General features: G+C 40.6%; 1 protein-coding gene across 1 annotated transcript in view; it reads right to left on the reverse strand.

Moving 5' to 3' along the window:
- cers1 (ceramide synthase 1) overlaps nt 1-21,532 on the reverse strand; it is a 28,670-nt gene extending 7,138 nt beyond the window's left edge. Inside the window, exons 1-3 of the mRNA XM_051376645.1 lie at nt 20,262-21,532; nt 3,636-3,795; nt 365-545 (exon numbers count right to left, since the gene is read on the reverse strand). Of these exons, the coding sequence (XP_051232605.1) occupies nt 365-545; nt 3,636-3,795; nt 20,262-20,510 (590 nt within the window). The 5' untranslated portion in view covers nt 20,511-21,532. The remainder of the gene's footprint in view (nt 1-364; nt 546-3,635; nt 3,796-20,261) is intronic.
- Nucleotides 21,533-21,596: the final 64 nt, after the last annotated feature.

Genomic DNA, 21,596 nt, shown 5'->3' on the forward strand with positions numbered 1-21,596 from the left:
TGACTGGGGACAAGGGGCTGTTTTAAGTAACCAGGCTTCATTCAGCCCACCTCAGCCCTACCCACACTCCACATCTTTGCCCATTTTTGATTTTTTTTCAAGAGTCATGACTGCCAAGAAGGAGACAACCAAATCCGACCACAGTGAGCTTCTCAACGGCTCTTTAGAAACCTATGGGTGATGTCCATTTTTAATTATACAGTCTGTGGGTAATATGAATAAACTGAATGGTAGGAAATACCATCTACTCAATAAGACCTGCTGATTTCAATTTGCTGATGAGCGGTTTTATGTCCATCCGAAACTTAAAGGGTCAATCAGATCTTTTAGACTTCATCATCAACATAAAATTAGACTTAATTACCTGAAGGCGTAGGAGAAGCTAATAAGTGCCAGTGTGATGATGTGGTGCACCACCATGACAGCGGAGTCCTTTCTCCATGCGTCCATGTAGACTGTAGCATAGATGGAGTGGCCGTAGAAGCTTCCCTGGATCAGGTAGGCTATGGCGATGTCTGCAGGCACTAACATACCACTTTTCCAGTCTGGACAAACAGGTAGAAAATGTTAGAAGAGGTTAGGGTCTGATACACACTGAGAGCACACTGAGGACGTCAGCTTTTACTTTAACAATCAATCTATTCAGCTGAAGTGAAAACTGTCAAACAGTAGACCGTAGATACAGTCTTACTTTTTGTTTAATAACCATCACCAAAGAGATGTTTTCATTCATGTTCCTGTGTCTGTTAGCAGGATACATCAAAACTTAAAATGTGTTGAAAAATGGATACAATATTGCTTCAATTTGGTCTTTAATAAAACACTTAATAATGTACATGTGTATAATGTGCATATATGTTTTCATCCTTTTTCCAACAAAACTTTATAGGAGTTTAAAGTTTAGAGTAGAAATGTTCGCCAAAGTTGGTACATAAAACATGTGGATGAGCCTGCCATACTGTACCATTTTACTTGATGTTATTTCACATAAACAACCATGAATAAATTTGATTACAATCTGTCAATAGGTGGCACTATAGCAACATGATACATTTTAAAAAACCATAACTCAGTGACCTTCACTCTCTTAAAACTGTAAATCATCCATGTGCACAGTTTTTGTAATAAATTATTGCCACCATCAGCTAGTCACCATCATGTGTTATTAATGCATTTTGATACAGGTCGGAATCCAGATGCAGATTAAAAATTAAAAATCTTTTAAATATAGAGAGTTATGCAGCCTTTGGCAGATGTATGCATGCACTCTTGTTCGTATTGTACTGTGTATTCTGTTTTCGTTAGTTGTAGTTGTAGCTGGATGATATACAGTATGAAATTGTTTAAAATATTTAGCTTGGAAGAAGAAGCAATGTTAAAGTTGTTGGCATATCGCTTCTGTTTTTACTACTTTACAGTATAAAAACATATTTTGTATTCTCAGTCCTTCACATATGGGATCCTTTTGTGGGAGAAGAAAAACCTCAAATCCTTCAGTACGTACATGATAGCATTAAAATGTTTCTATATTCTATGTAGACCTATATAGACCTCGTCATGCAAAAAAAGACAAAAGAAAAAACGTGATATACTGTAAAACCTACAGAATCTAAAAAAATACTGTGACACAAATGTTTGATCATACTGCCCAACACTAGATTGTATCCTAAGTATCACAGAGTTGGAAACAGGCAAGACAAAAGGCATATTTATTCCTGACTCACTGCTTATCAGTGCAAGCTCAAGTGGAGGAGGCAGTTGTCTGTTGGCAACAGTTAAGACGACACAACTCACAAAAAACTCTAGCGTAGTGAAAATTAAAACCAAGAGATTTAGATACAAAGTTAAGCATGGTTAGGCAGCTGAATGGCCCATTTCAAATAGGCAAATTTTTTAAGGTGAATAAATGTAAAAAATAAAAACCTACACATTCATTTACATTCACATTTACACATTCATTTAAAAATGGTCATCTTTAATTTAAAGACACTTAACATACTACTAATGTGCCTTACGTCCAAGCTACAGAGAGTAACAGAGGATTTATCTTGTGTAAAAGATGAACATGTTGTATACACAGCTGGATCATTATCGTTATATACACACACATTTGGACACATATACATTACAACCAATATCTCCAGATACTGAGCTATATACAGTGACTTCCGGGGATGGCGGGATACCAGATGTGAAAGGTCAGCTGGGGTAGTTAATATGGGGAGGAGGCTGGAGGGATCAGGTTTAACCTCTGGAGAATTAGAGAGGGTTTCTAAAGTACCATAAGCAAAGCAGGCCAAATGTATGTTAAGGCTACTAGGCGAGCTCATGTCTCTGAAACCTATCAGATGTTGGACGGAAACTTTCTCCTCCGATGTTTGAGTGAGGTTTGTCTCTCCTGGGATGGGGTTACGTTTGGGCCTTGTGTAATGTTTATTGATTGGTCCTTCCGTCATTAAACATTGAGAAGAAGGCTGCTAGATGGATCACAACAGAAGAGCTGCCAAGGGGAGGCATGGGAACTGGAGACTTGTTTTTTCTCCTGGAGACTAAAGCTTTTATTTTTTTTCTCTTCCCTTTTTTCTTCAGAATACAGACATTCTTCCCCTCCTTGGTTCTGCCACTGTGTTACTTTGATTTCTCCTAATACTCCAAATTCTTTACTTTTCTTTGTAGCTTCACATCACCCTCTCTCTCTCTCCCTCTCTCTCTCTCTCTCTCTCCCTAACAACCCAGCCACATTACATTGCCTCTGTACACATCTCAGGCTGACAGCTATTAGAAGTGATGCAGCTATTAAAGATGAACCTTGCGCTGTCAACCAGCCTTTGCTTGCTCCACTCAGAGCGATGGAGTTGGACCGGAGCCGCTGACACCTCCGAGTCTGATGGACGGGGTAGAGAAACTATTAAAGACGTTTCTGTATTATAAGTGGAATCCCCATTACACATTTATCCTTCATTAGCAATACAAGTTCTCAAGTCACGACTCTATTCTCCATTAGGTACAATTATGCAGATCATTTCTTTTAATTGTTGGGTCAAAACTTTGCTTTCATTTGAATTGTTTGGATTGTCCTTTTGATGACTATGAAAAGAATATTACTTGAACTCTTAATGTTGGTAATAATAAACCTGTTTGGGGTTTTGTATCAATATCAGCATCACTGAGGTTAACTGGGAGGAGTGATCAAATCAAGGCGTAAGATATGCATGAACCACCAGGCTGCATATCCTGTAGACACTGCTGGAAAAATCTCTCTATTTGAATACTCAAAGTAGCATTTTACCCCCACGGAGTCTCTAGCGGATCAGACTGCGCTGCCTGCTGTTTCATGAGATTAAAATGACTTTAGCTCCTTATCTACCCTCAGAGGTTAGGTAAGAAAGAAACTGACTCTGTTACAGTACTATTAAACACACTTCTTCTGAGATCAGAATTTATCTAATATAGCAGTCTAATATAGACCAGATTCAAACACTGAAAAGAAAATATAAGTAGTTAATCCAATCTCAGTATTTAAACCATGAAAAGGTCTTTTCTTTAAATGTGAGGCAGAGTCAAGTCATTCAATTAACAGATCCCAAAGAGGACTAATGCATTACAATATCTGTTCACACTGTTGTGTATCTTACTGTAGAAGACAGAGGGCGGGTCATGGAAAAAGGAGTAGGAGGTAAAGAAGAGCAGGTAGGTGCTGTATGACCACGACATGGTGTAGAAGACCAGCTTCCACGCGCTCTCCGGCATCTTGGCAGCATCTTTGGGCATCAGCCTCCACCACTGTGCTAGAGGCTGCAGGGACAGAGCAGAGAGAGAGGAACCACTGTCAGAGCAGAGGAAGTGCGAGGAAGTCACACACACTTCAGCTTGGTTTTTTCAAACATGCAGTTTGGTGAACTGCTAGGAGGCCTCTGGACGCAATGACTGATTAATTTAGATGGTGTTCTTTTACAGAAGGCTCTCAATTCAAGATGTGCGGTAAAGCAAACAATTCTGTTAATGCACTGTTGTGGCTTCTGTGCCGAGATGAAATCATTTTGGATGCTTGTAAATAAGTTTAGTTTATATTGTTCCATGATATAATGGTTAGGGGAAAAAAAATATATATATATATAATAAATATTATAAAAACCACATCTTACAACAGAAAGAATGAGCTGGGACATTCAGAGAGAAATCCTGGGTAGGATTTTTTTTGACCAGTTGGACCACAGATGTTTTTTTATAGGGAATGTAACTGTTGCAACAACTCTAGGCACATTTTTCTAAACTAATAAACACTGGCTGCAGAAAACAAATGGGCCTTAATGGAAGTTGGAGGTTGGTATATTTTAGCCGGAGAGAAGCAAACTCAAGTCTACAGTTTGGACAATGACAACATCCTCTACACTTAAGAGGTATTACAAACATCAGATGATTGTTAAATCATTTATATATTGAGACGTCGATATAAAGTGTAAGATGACCCACTTTTGGCCTGTTGCCAGCGCTACTGACAGTGTCAGGATGTCGACTAGATGCTAGATTAAAGATACAGAGACTGTTGCATATACATAGTAATACAAGTATTTAACTCAAATAACACTGACATATGTGCTCCCTTCCACTCTGTGTGTCATGCTCTTCCTGACAGACGTGTACACCCACCATCGTCACTAAGCTACATTATAATCACGTGACTGTCTGCCCACAGGAGTCTTTCGCAAGTCTGCTTATGGTTTTCTATGTAAGCAGAAATAGAGGAAGTCGAAGAGAAGGCTTCTGATGTGCTGATGTAGCCTGATAACGTGACCCCACCTACTCGCTGGTGGGGCCATGTTATCTTCCTCCGTCCCCCTCCCTAATCTTACTGTCTGTTGTTGAGGATGTAACATTGACAATACATTCCCATCACGGGCAAACATATAAAGAGAAACACACATACGCACACACAGAGGCAGAAAGACGAGGAGAGAGGTAAAATACGTAAGACAGGTACGTCAGTTAAGCAGCAAGACAGGCAGGTGTACAGTGTTTCATAGCTGTGCCAAGACAGGAAACCAAACCCAGCTCACAGCCTCATAAGCAAAATGCAACACACACACAAGCCACTTTGGAAGGCAATGAAATGGTGTAACAGGAGGCGGGAAAGTGAAAGTAGCCGGTGTCAGTGATACAGTACATCTCAGTCAGTTGTTACCAAGCAGCTAGTCTACAGGACATAATCTGAGAAGGCTCGGTGACCGATTACATGACAAATTAATGGAGGGAGAGTTGCCACAGCTAAATGTCTAAGAAAGTCCTTTTTCTGCCTGATAAGTTTGCTGTTTGTCTCCTCTCTTTTTCCATTCTTTTTCTCTTTATTTCTCTCTGCCTTTTTCTTTGTTTCTGTCTCTTTTCCTGCTGTTTTAATGAATTTGATTGAGTCACTGCATCACACACACAGAGAGTCAAAATAAGACAAGGAAGGAAGTTGACGGGGCAACACCGATGTGAGATAACATGCGCCGGCAACAGACTTTGTGGTACACATCTAGAAAAAGATGGAGGCATCCAGGATGCACATGTTCCCAGCCAGGGCTGCTGATTGGTCGAGGCTGTGGTGACATGTTGTGTGTGTTCAGTAAGTCATGACACTCAGCAAGCGCAGGACAGTCACCACATTCTTTTAAGTCTCTCAGTACATCTGTATCAGTCCTTCTCTATCAGCTCTCCCATCCTCCGTTGCCCCTTCTCTCCCCCGCCTTCCCCATTATTTGTCACTCTTCCCAGCTCCCTCGTTCTTTCTCTCTCCACCCCTGCGTCTCCCCCCTGCCTGCAACATTTATTTATAGAAGCCAGCTGTCAGTACACAGCATACCCCCTCAGTCTTCCACCACATCAACTCTTCCGATACACAAAAACATAAGCCTACGCACAGTCACAAAGGGTGAAACACACTAGTGGCTGACACAGATTACTGCAAACACCAGCCATGCCTCTGCAGCATATCTTACTTGTTGATCACTATTACTGTTGTCTCACTGCTGGTACATCTCTTAATACTTACATATCTGTTCTATATACCTCTATACTCTTCTTCTCACTGTTTCACTCTGACCTCTATGAATCTATAACACCTACTGTGCCATTTCCTCTGTGTCATCTAGGCAGTATGTGGCTATGTTCACACTGCAACTAAACTCATACGAGTAGTGACACAGAGTGTCAGCCGCATTTTACAACCACGGTGGTAATACGCAATTTTCAAGTAGGTAGTGACAGTTAATGTGAGTTTCTGCGCTACTGCAACATAATTTTTTGTATGGCATTTACCATACTGGCTGCAAGTTTAGCAATTTTTTTTGAAAGTTGAGGATTTACACTGGAAAACTATTTACAGAGGAAGTCAAAAAGGAATGCCAAACACTTGAAACAATTAAACTGAAAAGAAACAAAAATTTTTTTTTTTTTTTTTTTAAAAAAAAAAAGAAAATTTATTTTTTAATTAAATAAATTAAAATTTTATAATAACTGATAATAACTTGGAGAGTTGTCAAATTCTTTCTGATAGTAACATAAACTGTCTGACGACATCTGATAAGCTTTCATAATCATAGTACTATTACTCAAACTTGACTTCCTGGATCATATTTCCTATCAGTACCGGTAGCACACACTCCCACTAAAGCAGACCCATGCATTTCTTAAGGCAGTCTGGATTATCACACAGAATCACTATAGTCTAATAAGATTTTCCGTGATTATATCCAGTTTCAATGTCTAAACCATTGCTGTTAATAAACCCCAAAGTCAGTCCTCTGCTACTGGCAGTGGCCTGACCTGGCACCAAGGATAGGTTCAGTTACAGGTATCTGTTGAGGAAGTGGGATGTTTTTGCTTCCTGACTAATTTTGGACAGAGATGGTCTTTTTATATTCTGGTCCTGACCTTTAAGCAACCAAAACCACAACGCAGGGACAAAAATCTTTGTTTCAAATGCAGATTCTGAGAGATTATATAACAGCCTGCCAATGTCTCCATTCTGTTTCTCTGTGCCAGCCAGCCCACCATCACACTGGGTCCTATCCGCCCACTCTATCTATCTACCCTTTAGTTTTCTATGCCAGCCTAAAGAGTGGGGGTATAGTGGGTCAAGGACACTGAGATAATCCACTCGTCCTCTGGCGGATAAATGACAGGGCCTTGAATTACACTCAGCTGGGACCTACGACCATTCAACAGCTCCCCCATCTCTTCCTCTCTCTCTCTGACAGACAGACTCTGGCTGAACTCTTTCTCTAGCTCAGGGCATCGCTGAATTTCTTTTGACTGTCTGCTTAGAAAAGCAGTCCTAAAACAGAAGGAGAAAGGGAAATGATAGAGGCAGAGTGTATGTTGAAGGGAAAGAGTCAGTGTGAAAGAGACTTCACGAAAAATAAGTGGTTCCCTTAGCAACCATGCAGGGATGCTGGCAAAGCCATACTGTGTGGCTAAAAACTCCCTCCATCTCTGTTCCACTCCAGTCCTTCCTCATCCGTCCCCCTCATCTGCAGCTGCACCCCATTGCTCTCCCTTTCACCCTCCACTCTCTACAAGACAACAGCCCCCACCCTTCTCTGCCCTTCCTGGAAGCAAGTGATGAGAGAGGAGAGAGGGTGAATGGACTCCACTGGCCTGTTGCATAAGGAGGTAAACTGGGCCAGTGAGTCAGGATGCCGGCTCATGTGTGGATCTGTTCAATAAGCCTCGCGCTCTCATTCACCCTCTTTCATTCCTTTAGCTCTGCCTGGCTTCGATCTCTCTGGTTAATCTGACGTCACTCTGTCCATCTCAGTGTCACTTTTAAACCCAATTCTATCATGGATTCCCTCTGTTCACTTTACATCTTTTTCCAGACTGGGGCCCAAATAGGATTTACAAAGGCTAATCCAATGGATGGCTGGAGTTTTTAGACTATATTTATATATGCAATAAATATAGCCTGTGATTAAGAATTTATACAACACTATTTGAGGTGTTTTCTAGACTTTTCTGGTGCTCTAAGTAGGTTAGGATGCCATTTTCCTGCTACATCAAATATCCCCTTCCTTACAAATCTATTCTGCTTCACTCCAAATAGAATATGTGCCTCTATGAAGAGAAAATGATCTCACCCACCCTACCCTCACATCTCCCCCCTTGTTCTTAACAAGGTGAGTGGACAGCTGTCAGTGGGGATAAAGCTCTTGGCTCAGATGGAGGCAGAAGGATCCAGAGAGTACTTCCTTTGCTGAATTTCTATATTGTTGAGAACTCTGACCTGTGCTGGTTGGTTGGTTTTCCATATGACAGGAATGACATGATGTTATGGTGTTCCTTGTCTCAATTATGTGTGGGAGGTTGCTTGCACCTCTTTGCAGGCAACATGTGCTTACAATGTTAAATACTGATTTACCAACAAATGGTGCTAAAATCTTTCAAATCAAACTGTACATTGTTTTCAGTTTCAGTAGCCTGACAGTCAGACAAAACTGCCATATTGCTTCACCTTATTCAATCTGACATTGTGTTCATTAACCGATACCTTGCTAGGAGGGGAGTTATTTTGTTTGATTTTACTCTAACCAATCCATAGCGAGTGAGAACTGCCAATGTCATTTTTCCGTTGGCAGGGAGGCTTTGGTCGTGTTCGGTGGGAGAAGTTTACATTTTTCACATTGATCATCTAATTATGTTGATTTAGACTGATCACATCCCCACCCCACCTATTTACCTCTGATTGGTCGAATGAATTGGCTTAACACCTAATGAATTGCTGAACGTGTATCTGAGGTTTAGAACAAAGGTTCCCCTCAGAAGCCTTCAAGTAGTTAGTTTACCGGTGTTAGACTTTTATGTAAAATAGCAACATGGAAGTCAACAAACAGCTTTAACGGCCTGACACAGCAGCAGGCTTTATCATAGTTCCACAGACACGGCAAAGGAGAGCAAATCAGCAAACAGTGACGCTGCTATCTGTACGATAAAATAACAGTAGTGTGGGATTAAAGTCACATCAAGAAGTGTGGGGCAACACTGAGGCATATAATGCATTCACAACATCATCACCCCCCACTTAAACAGGCCAGGGCTCATGGATCAAACAGCATGTTATGTTTTTTGTCTTTCCGTGTGGATGTGGCTGCATCGCCGGCCCAGCAAGGAAACTCACAAGACTCTGCTAGGATACTGATAGCACTGAAGCAAGAGACAGCCTGAACATTTAAATTTGATTTGATTAAAAATACACGATTAGACAAGGCCACCGCTGAGCAAGCTAATTTGCACAATAGCACGTGATTGGATGAAAACCCACCTTGCATCCAGGAGTAAGTAAATAACCCCAATATATGACCGACAGTCTGCAGCAGCCGTCTGTAGTGGCATGTGAAAAAACATGTCTTCTGAAACATTTGACCTCACTCTTTTTAGTGCAATGGGACTCTCTAAGAACTGCACATTAATCACATTTTCAGGCCCCATTCTGAGTTTCGCTTTCAAAAATGACTCTACTAGGTGAACTACCGTGCACCCCACACACTTTTAAAAAATGTGGGCTGAGCCACCCTTCTCTCTACCTCCTCTTCTGTCAGTCTTGTGTAAAATCTAGCCTAGAAGTTCAAGGTGTTTCTCGAAAGCAGATCATGAAAAATGCAACAAATATCACACAAAGACAAAATCTTGAATATTATGAAACACAGCACTGAAGTCTTTGAATCTGTTTTAAGATGATTTGTATGGCAACTATTAAACGCATGAGCTCTCACAACAGGGGAACTGCCAAAGACTTATCTTAAGTCTAAATTAAACGTTCAATGGTTTCAGTTCCTCTTGTATAAATACATTAAATATATTCAAATAAAGAATGTGTATAAAGCCTTTCTGTCTTGTATGTGTGAGCACCCACCCAGCACATATGTGTCACAGTTTGGGTGTGAGTGAGAGAGAGCAGGTGCATGTGTTCAGAGCAGGTCTAGCCTATTAGTTGATCCCAGTGGAGGCATTATTAACCCTATACTTGGTCTTGTCAAATTACCGCCTGGAGCATCAAAGTAAATGAACATGGCCTTCACAACAAAGGGATTAAACTAAAACATATAATCATGTACACCATTACTATTACATGGTTGTGGAGCAGCATTATGTTTTCTACATAATATCACACATTAGCAACGTTGTCCTTGTTTTTGAGGAGGGTTATTTATGTGTATAGAGTGTGTCTCGGCTTGTCAAAATATTTTTGCTAGTACTAAAAATTTAGTTACACCACATTGTTACACCTTAACACAGCGATGGCTGTGAGGTGATCACCTGCTGTACCATACTGACCCTCATCTAACACATTATTGTAATTAGTAGTACAAAATCTCTGAAGAGTTTCTTCAGCTCTTGTGATGTATTTGATCTGGTATGAGATATATCTTGTTTTAGTTTTCCTTCGGCTTATTTATCTGTGGCTACACCAACGTTCACAAAGACTAACACTACCTGACATAGAGCAGGAGATACAGCTGTGAGAAATGCTAGCTGGGCACCTCATTCAGATTTAATCAAAAATTAAAATGCATGTTCCTTCTCATATTGAATACATGATAGGCAACTGTACTGTAAAAATCAACAAGAGTGTCTTGAGATAATTAGAAAATGTATCACGTTCTTGGCATTGGTTAATTCTTCTTTAAACATTCATTCCCCAACCATGCTGTTACATTTTGGCTGAAGATGGTACATTTGGACAAATGGGACATTATTTTTCTACCTTGTTACATTTACTCAGACAACATCAACCTTGTGATGCGTATGGTCATATGTTTTTTATTCGTGTCAGATGACTACCATACTGAAGAGTATATAATTATCATAGTGCTGTCTCTGTCTCTATCTCTGCCGTTATATATGTTCCCACACTGCAGAAGGATCAAAGCAATTTCATATTCTCGTAATTCTGGGATGGTTAAAGCACCAGAAAGAGAGTGGAGAAATAACAGACATAAAGGTACGGGCTCAGTGAAGTGTTAAGATATTCACTCAAGCTGCTCCCTGTCCAAGCTGATAGCTAGGAGACATATGGCTGTCATTCATAATGCACTACCCATGCTATTTGGCGACACAAGGAGAATGAGGAGTGACTGACTCTGTGTGTGTGTGTGTGTGTGTGTGTGTGTGTCTCTTCCACAAGCAAATTTATGTGTGCATCAACAGGCAGTAGTTCATGAGCTCACCATAATTATCCACCCACAGATAATCTAAAGCTAAACACACACACACACACACACACACACACACACACACACACACACACACACACACACACACACACACACACACACACAAACAATGATGTTGACTTCTACAGATGGGAAAATCAATTTAATGACAAACATACAATTATATTCTATTTAGAGACTTTTAGAGTTCATTAATTACTTATAGTTCATGTTATATTTTCTGATGTATTTTAGTCACACAATTGTTTTTTTTTATAAAGTTCAAACTGCCTAAAATGATGAGAGTGCACCCATAGGATTGTCATGTCAAAATAAAGAAAGCTGTATAGGCTTGCCACAAAACAGACATAAATAATCTTTAAATATATAAAAAAACAAGGTTTACAATAATATATTGGTACTGCTTTCATATACAGTTTCATATCTCATTTACATAATACTGTAGTCCTTCAAGAGTTGTTTCAGTTCTTTTTAAAAAATCAGAATTGAGGAATGACTGCAAAGTGAAGCACAAAAGTTGTTCCCTAAGACTGGACCTCTGTTCAATCAAACAATAACAGTGGAGTCCTACTTACAAATAAACTGTGAAAGGAGATTGGAGGTGAATTGGCAAATAGACTCTTGAATCCTGCCTGTAAGATCTTATTCATTCAAAAATATAATACACAAATAAATGACTGATGTCTTAAGGAATATATAAATACATAGTCAAGTTACATATAAATGTATAAATAAAAATAATGAAAGCTTATTCATGATGATATTAAGATTTAATATAGTATTGTACTGAGAGATCGCTGTTGATTCCCATCCCTAGTAACAGTTAATACTATTAACACTGCTTACAATACCATATGACACAAGTGATATAACGTGTATGTGTGTGTGTTTGTGTTTATACCTCGAACAAGATCAGAATCTTCTACAAGACAGAGCAGCTCAGCTCAGGCTGATGATTATAGCTCCAATATTGCAGATAGGTCTCATTACACAACCATCTAATGGAGTTAAATACTGATTGGATGCCTGGATTAAGGTTAGGTTATTGGTTATTGGTTACAGCAAGGATGAAATCAGTTAGACACAGTGGAACTTTATAGACAATGTAACCCTGTATCTATTTTAGCTTTCACCTTCACCTCTAGAATAACTTGTAAATAGGTAATTTAAAACATCAATAAAACATGTTTTGATTCATAAATCACTGACATAGTGTAATGTGCTGGACGATATACCGGATGAACCAGTATAACGGTTTTAATTTCCCATAGGAAATTAATTTTTCATGTACTGCCATAGCAGTGCGTAGCTGAAACAACTGCTGTAACTCATTTGTTTTTTTACTTGGGCAATAGAACATTTGAGAAACATCACTTTGAATACCGAAATACTTACAGCATTGCTGATATCTTCCTCTTACAAAAGATGTACAAACAAAACAAAGAATCTGAATTTTGACAGTGTTACAGAATGGAGGTTTTAGTGGAAGACATTTGACATTCTTGCCAAAATGTTATGTCTTTCAAGAGACTTTGACTGGCGACATGGAAGCGTGGTATGGCTACAGTCATTTTGTTAGAACAACCTCTGTAATGCCATATATGAGTGAGTTTCCCTGAAAGGTCCCACTCCAAACCATTGGGTCTGGGCTAACTAACTACGTGGCTATGAAAACCAAATGGTGGGTGGGGACGCCAGAGAAGAAGAAATGAGAGGGCAGAGTTCAACAGACAAAAGGTTAGATCAAGAAGATACAGAAAAAAGAAAGATAGTTGAGATGAGGTGAAATTGAGGGGAGAGCAAAGAACAAAACCACAGGAAATGTTCTGATCACATTGAGTAAAGGAAAGTGCACCCTTTCTGTGAGTCTGTGTGCAGATTTACCGGCCTTTTCCACAGAAAGAGAGAGAGAGAGAGAGAGAGAGAGAAACTAGTCTAATTGCGTCCCAAGAATGCTTCTGAGATCCTACCCATGACCAAAGTAAAGAGAAGCATCCAATTCATTATCAGCTTTAATGAACCACACGTGCAAGCATGCAAAGACACACACACACACACACACACACACACACACACACACACACATTTTTCATTCTATATAGTGAATACAGTTAAGTTAATAACTTTGATTCAGTTAACTCGCATCACTTCATTGACTCTCTCTGGTCTGCCACAGACGCTCTGCTAGTTCCCTGCACTTATATCTGAATAAAACATTGATATTAGGTGTTGGCCACAATCAGTTTTCATTATTTTCTGTTTCTGATACAAACACTATTATTATTTAACCGAATAATAACAAACTGACTACAGGGACATTGTGGGAAGTATGAGACAAAGGCACGCACTATGCCAGAGATCGTGAGACAGAGAGTGTAAAAGAACACCAAACAAACTATTTACATATTTACAAGCTATTGGAACGCCCTAATCCAGAGATCTGTAGCTAAAGAGTGAGGGAGAAGGTTAAACATGCCCCAGATGCCACTTCTACCGTCAAGAGGAGAGGAAGAGATCCCAGGGCTGTTGGCAGAAAAGCCGTGGACTGTGATTACTCTGAGCAGCATGCATCAGAATAATCTTACAGTATAATATGTATGAATATATTCTTCACCTTTTCCCTGATGATCTGAATAAGTCGTTCAATTTGTAATTTTTTTGAAATAAAGTCACTAAAAGGGTCTGAATAATCGCAGCTAGATCTAGCAACAAAGTTCCCAAGTTGGCAACACTGGTCACCCTCTATGATTGATTTTCTGTGTGTAAGCGTGCATGAAATGTAACATAGAGCTTGTGTGCTATTCTTATTGTCTCCAGGACAACATGGACAAGTGATGCACAGACGTAAACATGTCCCTTAAGTGTCTGAAGTATGATGATGCAGAGCAGACAAAATGAAGCTCGGTTTCCTCTGACCACTGCACTCTCACACACAGTTATAGAGAGGCCTTGTTAGAAGAGAGACAGCTGCCAAGTGTGAAGTTTATAGTGACAGTGTGTTCTAGTCTAATGACAGCCTGTCCACTGTTTCTATCTGGAGGCAAGTAAGTGAGACAGAGAGAAAGGGGAAGAGGAAAAAAGATTGAGAGGCTGGGCACAGCGGCTCTACAGCGGTCAAGGCCTCACAGCACATTCCAGTTGACCAGAAGAGAGTCTGAGTGTCACAGTCAGCAAACAGGGCTGATTCATGATCCTGCTTTGTAGCGAATGGTTCATATGGCTGCTTTGGCTATGATTCACCATGTTAAAGAGTGCACAACCTCTCCCTCTGTTTGGGAACCTCAACAACTGCAGACACCTTTTACAAAATGTTACTACTAATTAGTGCTGTCAGTTAAACGCGTTAGTAACGGCGTTAACGCAAACCCATTTTAACGGCGTCAATTTTTTATCACAAGATTAATGTTTGTTTAACTTTGTAGTTTTTTTCACATGCTGATGCAACAACTAGCAACGTTAGAAAAACTACAACACCACACTAGATCTAGCTAGACTGGAAACAAAACAACAGGCACGCCACAAACACTTTACTCACTTACTCGTTTAAGAGTAGTAGACGTTACGTTTTGAGTGGATGGCGAGCGCAAGACACCGAAATGGATGCCAATAATATTCTGAATGGAAAGTTTACTTTTAAAAAGTTGCCAAATGGTTCCATTGACAAGACCAACGTGATCTGTGTGTTTTGTCGTTGTGAACTGAGCCATCATCGCAGCACGTCCAGTCTGAAATACCACTTGATGGCCAATCACACAGCTGATCCCCTCGTCAAAGCAAGGCGACGATGGATGATTTTTCAATAAAAACAACATTTGCACAAAGCAAGCCGTGTTTCCATGTTGATAAGAGCATTGAAATGAGAAAAAATAATGGGACAAAAAGAAATCAAGGGACATTTAGAATACATAAAAATGTGCGATTAATTGCGAGTTAACTATGACATTAATCACGATTAAATATTTTAATCATTTGACAGCACTACTACTAATACAAACTACTCTTCCGTTCACCTAATGGAGTACGTAAGGGTAGGGCTGCAACTAAATGTTTCATAAAGGGCAGGTATATGGAAATCAGCTGCTAAGCTAAACAAGCAAGCCAGCAAATATATTAGTAGGAATTCTGAAAGCTTGTTGCTGAGTGCATTATAGGTTGGAACAACCCTGCAGGCCACCACTCCTGTGCACAAAGCCAAGCATTAGTGCAGAAAGCCACCAGATATTCAGCTTTTTAAAAAACACACAAGGTTAGGGACATATTGTGCCTTTGAAATTAGGCATACTATATTCTAAACATACAGAAAAATACTGTATGTACACACTGTATGGTACTGATGTAAATATATGATGGATTTCATTAACCTTTTATATAACTGCATCTATCAGAGTTACAAATTATGATTAATTGAAGCTCAACCTCTGTGTGGGAAACAGTGGGGCAGGCAGTTTTGTGAACCTTTAAGTGCTCTATGATGTATGACACACTGAAGCACAGAGCAATAGATCACGTGTCAGGTGTTGGTGAAAGTGTTGCTCACTTAAACACTATGTGATAATAAATTAGAGAGCTGAGTCACGAGAGGAGAGAAAAGGAGAGGAGAGGGGAGGAGTAATAACCAAACTTCATAACAATTGCTCGCAATCAGTGTCAAAATTACAAGCAAGTTGCACCTGAGTGGGCACTTTTGTCTGAATGGATAGCACTTCCCCTTCACCACATATCCAATATCAGGTTTCCCTCTGCGGCTCTAATGTACAACAATGAGCAGGGGCTTAGTGGAACGTGATCTGGGATCTGTGGTTGGGGACCTTGTCAAACGTCAGGCTGCTTTCACATTTAGAACAACAGTAGGGAATGAGGTGCTACTCAGCTCTATGCAGAAGATAAGCCCTGCAATAAGGCTGGAGCTGGCAAGCATACCGCTGCTCTCCTCTTTGAGTGACTGCTTTAGTGTGTGTGTGTGCGCGCGTGTGTGTGTGGTGTGTGTGTGTGTGTGTGAGGGGCTACGGGAGGCATTTATTAGAGCCGTTATAAACTGGTGCTGCAAGGAGGATTTGACCACTGCCTGTTTTGTCTATACTGAGCAGCTACTGTGTTGCCTCCTTCAAAATACATGTTCTGGTGTTGCTGGGTATAAAAACAAATGGTAGTGGACAGAATTTGCATGTGTGTATGTCATTTTACGAACATATGCATGCGTGAGGGAGTGTGCACAGTTGTGTTAATGATTGGCTACTCCAGGCTGAGTCAGCAGGCTTGGCCTCAGATGCATAACCCCTCAGTCCACTTCTCTTCGCCACTCCTTCCTTCCTCTAGCTCTCTCTTCCTTCTGTTTATTCATCCCCTGCGAGGAAGTGGCGCATGCAAGCTTTTGACTGTATGCAAACACAAACATAAGTCTGAAACCTCACACGCTCATTAACACAACGAGCATATAAATGCAATGCACAACTCAGAAACCACACACCCATTAACATCATACAAGCAAATAGAGACATTAACCTGCACACACTCTCACAAATATGTGTGTGCAGAATAAAGTTAAAAGACAATGAGGAAGGAGTACAGCTACTTTCACAGCTGTCTATGTGTTGCATGACATTTAGAAGATTGTTATTTTTTACAGAAGCCAGTTCATAACAGCAGAGTGAGGAGTTTCAACATCAAATTCCCAGAGATAGATGTTCAGCGTTTCAACACTTAAAGAACACGTTTACTTTTGTTATTTTATTTTCAAATGTCCAATGTCAGCAGTTCCAGTGGATGAGTCAGGAGATTATGATGTGTCTTTATGTAACAGTAGAGCTCAAGTGGCTTATCAACAAGTTGTATTTAATTTAACCTGAATAGGTGCTGCTCGAACTCATACACTCAAACATCAAACCAAAACTGAAACATGAAGAATACTACTCCACCACGCACTACTGTGCACAGGAGCCATCCCCACCCCCAACACTCTCGCCTTACCTCACCCAATAGCATGCTCACTGACATGTGAAATGATGGAACCTGGCTTCCATCATTTGGTTAACATGAGCACAGAAAGGCTTATACATACAAATGCGTCCAGTACAGCACAGAAGATAGTCCACTCAACCTCTAGGTTTGTAACCTTGACCTTTCCTAGCTTGTAGACTGCATTGTCACTAAAAAAGCAAGTGTCTATCCACAGTCTTCCCTACGCAGAAGATTGAATATCTCTTACAGTCCACAGTGAACTCTTTTGACAGTAAGTGGGCTCTACCAGAAGGCATGAGTCTCACGCTTGTGTAGATAACACATTGTAACAAGGGTTGGCTGCTGTTATTGTGGTACTACTGACTGAGTACAGCAAGCTAAGTATACAACACAAAAAAAAGTATCACTCAGACTGCTTTGGAATCTGACTGTTCAGTGGAAAATACAGACCAGAGTAAATGGAGATTTTAAGTGGGTCATCTTTCATTCTTCAAACATGACTGGGAGTACTGTAAGTAACAAAACAGGAAACTAATTATTTTTATCCATCAGCTCTTCTGCAGATGTATCATAAACTTCGGCAACCAGCTGTTTCTGATAGTAGAGCACAAAGCGATGTCATAAAACGTGTTGTTTTGTATGAGCAACAGTATATACCTCAAAATATGTATAAGTAATAAGTTTACTATGACACAAAAAAAGCTGAGAATTCACACATTTGAGAACCTGGACTCATCAAATAGTATACTTAAATGATTAATCAGATAGTTGCAGATTCATTTTCCTTTTTAATCAGCTGATAGGTCCTGTGAACAAATTCATGAAGATAGGTATATTCATGCAACTTCTTTGAGGTCCATAAATGGCGTTTTCATAGTTTGTCAGAGGAAGCAACATTGATTCCTCGCGTCAGATCGCATCATCATAGTCTCCACAAGATCACCACAGGATAGTATTACACAGTGCTTTGTCCACTGATGTCTAAGCTAACATTTAATGTCCATGAGGTTTCATTAACTCTGGACCTAATTAAGTATGTGTACTCACAATTGTCCTTGCTGTCATTTATTGTGCTCATACTGCATACTGTATGACAGCTTAGCCTCTTTAATCCACATCAGCGCGCAAAGCAATTGTGTACTTCAACACTGAGAAAACCACATATTTAATCATTACAGAGAAGTTATTAAATGCATTGTAGTTCAATTTAACAAGTGACAAAACATCCTGTTTTGTTCAAGTCTGTGCAATTCGCAGTGCTCAAATAAGACTTCAAACAATGTAGTTGTACTCTTCTGACAGCTTTTGTGATGTATAACAGCAATATTCATAATGCCTTAGCTCCACACAGCTGACCTAACACTTCATCCCTAATGTAAGCACTGTAAAGGTGGTATTACACATGCACTAAAAAACCATGGGCCCATTGACACACAATCTTAGAATCTCACCTCATCCTTCACAGCCCCTATAGTATCCAGACCTTAAATGCATCCAGAGCTGTTCTGTTCTGTAGGAATTTGTGAGTCACATGCTGAGACACATATGCATAATGGAAAGGGGAAAACAGGCCTCATTCTTTGCATTCTCAGGCCACATCTGGCTTTACATATGGGGCCCTGAACTACATACTGCTCATCATAGCATCTACCACGTGTAGACACTCCACCCCCACCTCACGACCAAGGCAGAATAATGAGCCGTGGGCCACATCCAGGGTATCTGTGGAGAAAGAGGGCCTTTCCCTGGCAACACCAACAGGGTGGAGGTACCCTGGGATGGGTGAAGGGACTATAGGAGACCTGGGAACAGGGCCAGTCCATTACAGCAGAGCCTGAGCATCAGGTCTGATGAACATATTGTGGTAAGAAACAATGTTGTGATGTTCCTTTTATAGACATTGTGGTTTTGTGAGGGCACATCCTGAGGTAACTGACATGATTTCCAACTTAATGGTGGCAACATGTATCTGTTGGTCTCATTTCTCAAAATGAAGCCGTTTATATAATGTATTAAGACAATATGATCCTATATACAGTGGGACACAATACATGTTTCCCACAGCAGAGATTTTGCCATACCATTTAAACCGCTTTGAATTGACAGGTATTTGATTTACTGGATTTGCAATTTCCTTTCTGGTTATTGTAGCCATGCAGAGTTTAACTGACTTACCAGAAAATGTATAATTTTACAATATATACTGCTATTGCAACATAAAATTATATATACTACATTTTATGCACATCTCCCTGCCCTAATTCCAGCAAAGTTTAAGTGTGTGTGAGATACAGAGAGAAAAAGGGAGGGAAGGGGCTGTAGGAAGAAACCTAAAAACCTCAGGATTATATTTACCGTTACAAATGGAACAAACAAGAAAGTAATCTTCGAACTGTATTCAGCTAGCACACAAAATCACAGATAAAAAATAGATGCTTTTTTAAATGATTTGTTTCAGACTTAGTGTAAAAATTGACTTTGTCATCACAACATTTGTAATCTGATTACCAGATTACCAGCAGTTCTCTGGTTTTAGTCTTAATAGGACATTACTGGTTGGGCTCATAAGCATTTATAACTGCGAAATACATACTTCATTAGAATGTAAAGCAATGAAATGCCTGTGTGTGAGTGCCAAAAAGAAAATATAGATCAAACACTGCTCATTAAAATTTGAATCATATAACAGAATTTCATATTTCTAGTGTTATACTTGTTCAGCTCAAACGTTTGCCTAACACATGTACAGATAAGGCTGTTTACTGTCTGTATCTTAAACCTACAACTGTATCTAGTATTTGTTAGCATTGGTTATACTCACTCCCACCTGCTTACACCTACTGCCTCACATTCAGTCTGCCCAGAGCATGTGCTTTCAGGAGCAACTCCTGAGGGATGGGAGGCTCAGAGGCCACACTTGTGCAGTGCTGGGGCTCTAATTAGAGGTATGAGCCACTAAACCCATTAATTAAGGATGTAAATAAAATAACCTTGGGTAGCTGAGGGATCACTGTGTGTGTGTGTGTGTGTGTGTGTGTGTGTGTGTGTGTGTGTGTGTGTGTGGTGGTGAGAATGTGAATGTGTGTCACTCACCTTAAACAGACTTTCTGTCAGTCCCCGCCTGACCTGGGTCCACAAAAAGGCGCAAAAGAAGAACAGGGCGATTTCGGTGAAGGTAATGTATGCGTTATCCAGGAGAGTCTGTTTGGAGAGCTCCAGGCCGCACGTACTACAGTCTCTCCATGCGCCCAGCATTACGGTGGAGGCTCTGGTGATGAGATCCAAGTATCCCGGCATGGGCTCCACTTCCACCGGCCCGGCGTCCCCGGTGTGACTGCTCATTGTGGTGCGGCGCAGAGAGAACAAAAAAAAACAACGTGGAAACCGGAAAAAAAATAAAAATACTCCAATTGCGGGACAGAGGGAGCGCAGGGAGATGTACAGTCCAGACTGTGTGACTAATCCGTCAACCAGCTTGCTAGCTAACCTAAAAACGCTAAAACAAGCTTATCTAACCAGCTTAACCTATTCAGTAGCCTAATTCTTTGTTTTCCAAATTAAGACATGGGCCCATTCTTCGCGTCCAGGACAGTTTTATGAATGATAGCAGGGCCCACCGGGTCTGACCAGACACATCGGCTATGTGGTTGTATTTGGTAACCCACACGAACCAATTATTATATCGGGTTTAGACGATTAATCTGAGCCATTAGCGCCTGTCTGGTGGGGGTTTCTTCTGATCATCATTCCGCTATACGCACACGGGCTCATCAGCGGCAGCAGCAGCGCGTCCTCGTTAGCCGTCTAGCTAAGTTAAAGCATACGCACACAATAGTGAATGGACCAGCATTGGCAGCAGCTTCCGAGCTTAGCTAGCAACGAATAAATTAACCTAAAACGTGATGTAGCACATATGATACATAACCGAATTCAACTCTAGGTTTGCCGTTTTCCGTCGCCCTCCCAAACCCAGCAACATGCAATTATTGTGCCGCTGAGCTGTAACGTCCGTGCGGTCTCATCTCTGTCCGTTACTCGCCTTATATAACGTCTCCGAGCCGTTGGAACTGACGTCTCCGAGCCGTTGGAGCAGAAGATTCACCGACGAAACCGGCACACGAAACCAAGATAGTCCAGCGACGACAAAACGATGAAATAAGAAGATTATTTATCCTATAAAAGAGGCGGTAGTCTCTCTCCGGTCTTCTTATCCGCCGCTGCCGCCGCCGCCGCTGCTGCTTGGTCAACGTGTTCAAAGCTGCGTTTTGACAAGTCGCGCCTTGGTTTCAATGGGAATCAACTGGTACTTGAAAAGAGGACAGCAGCGGACGTTTATGAGAAAACCATAGGAAAAAAAACCGGAGGGGGCGTGACGTAATTAGGGCCGCTATCTTCTGTTTTTTGAACCCTCTCTGCTTGAACTGCTAA

The sequence above is a fragment of the Dicentrarchus labrax genome, unplaced genomic scaffold (assembly GCF_905237075.1).
Source record: "Dicentrarchus labrax unplaced genomic scaffold, dlabrax2021, whole genome shotgun sequence".
Taxonomy (NCBI): Eukaryota; Metazoa; Chordata; class Actinopteri; family Moronidae; genus Dicentrarchus; species Dicentrarchus labrax.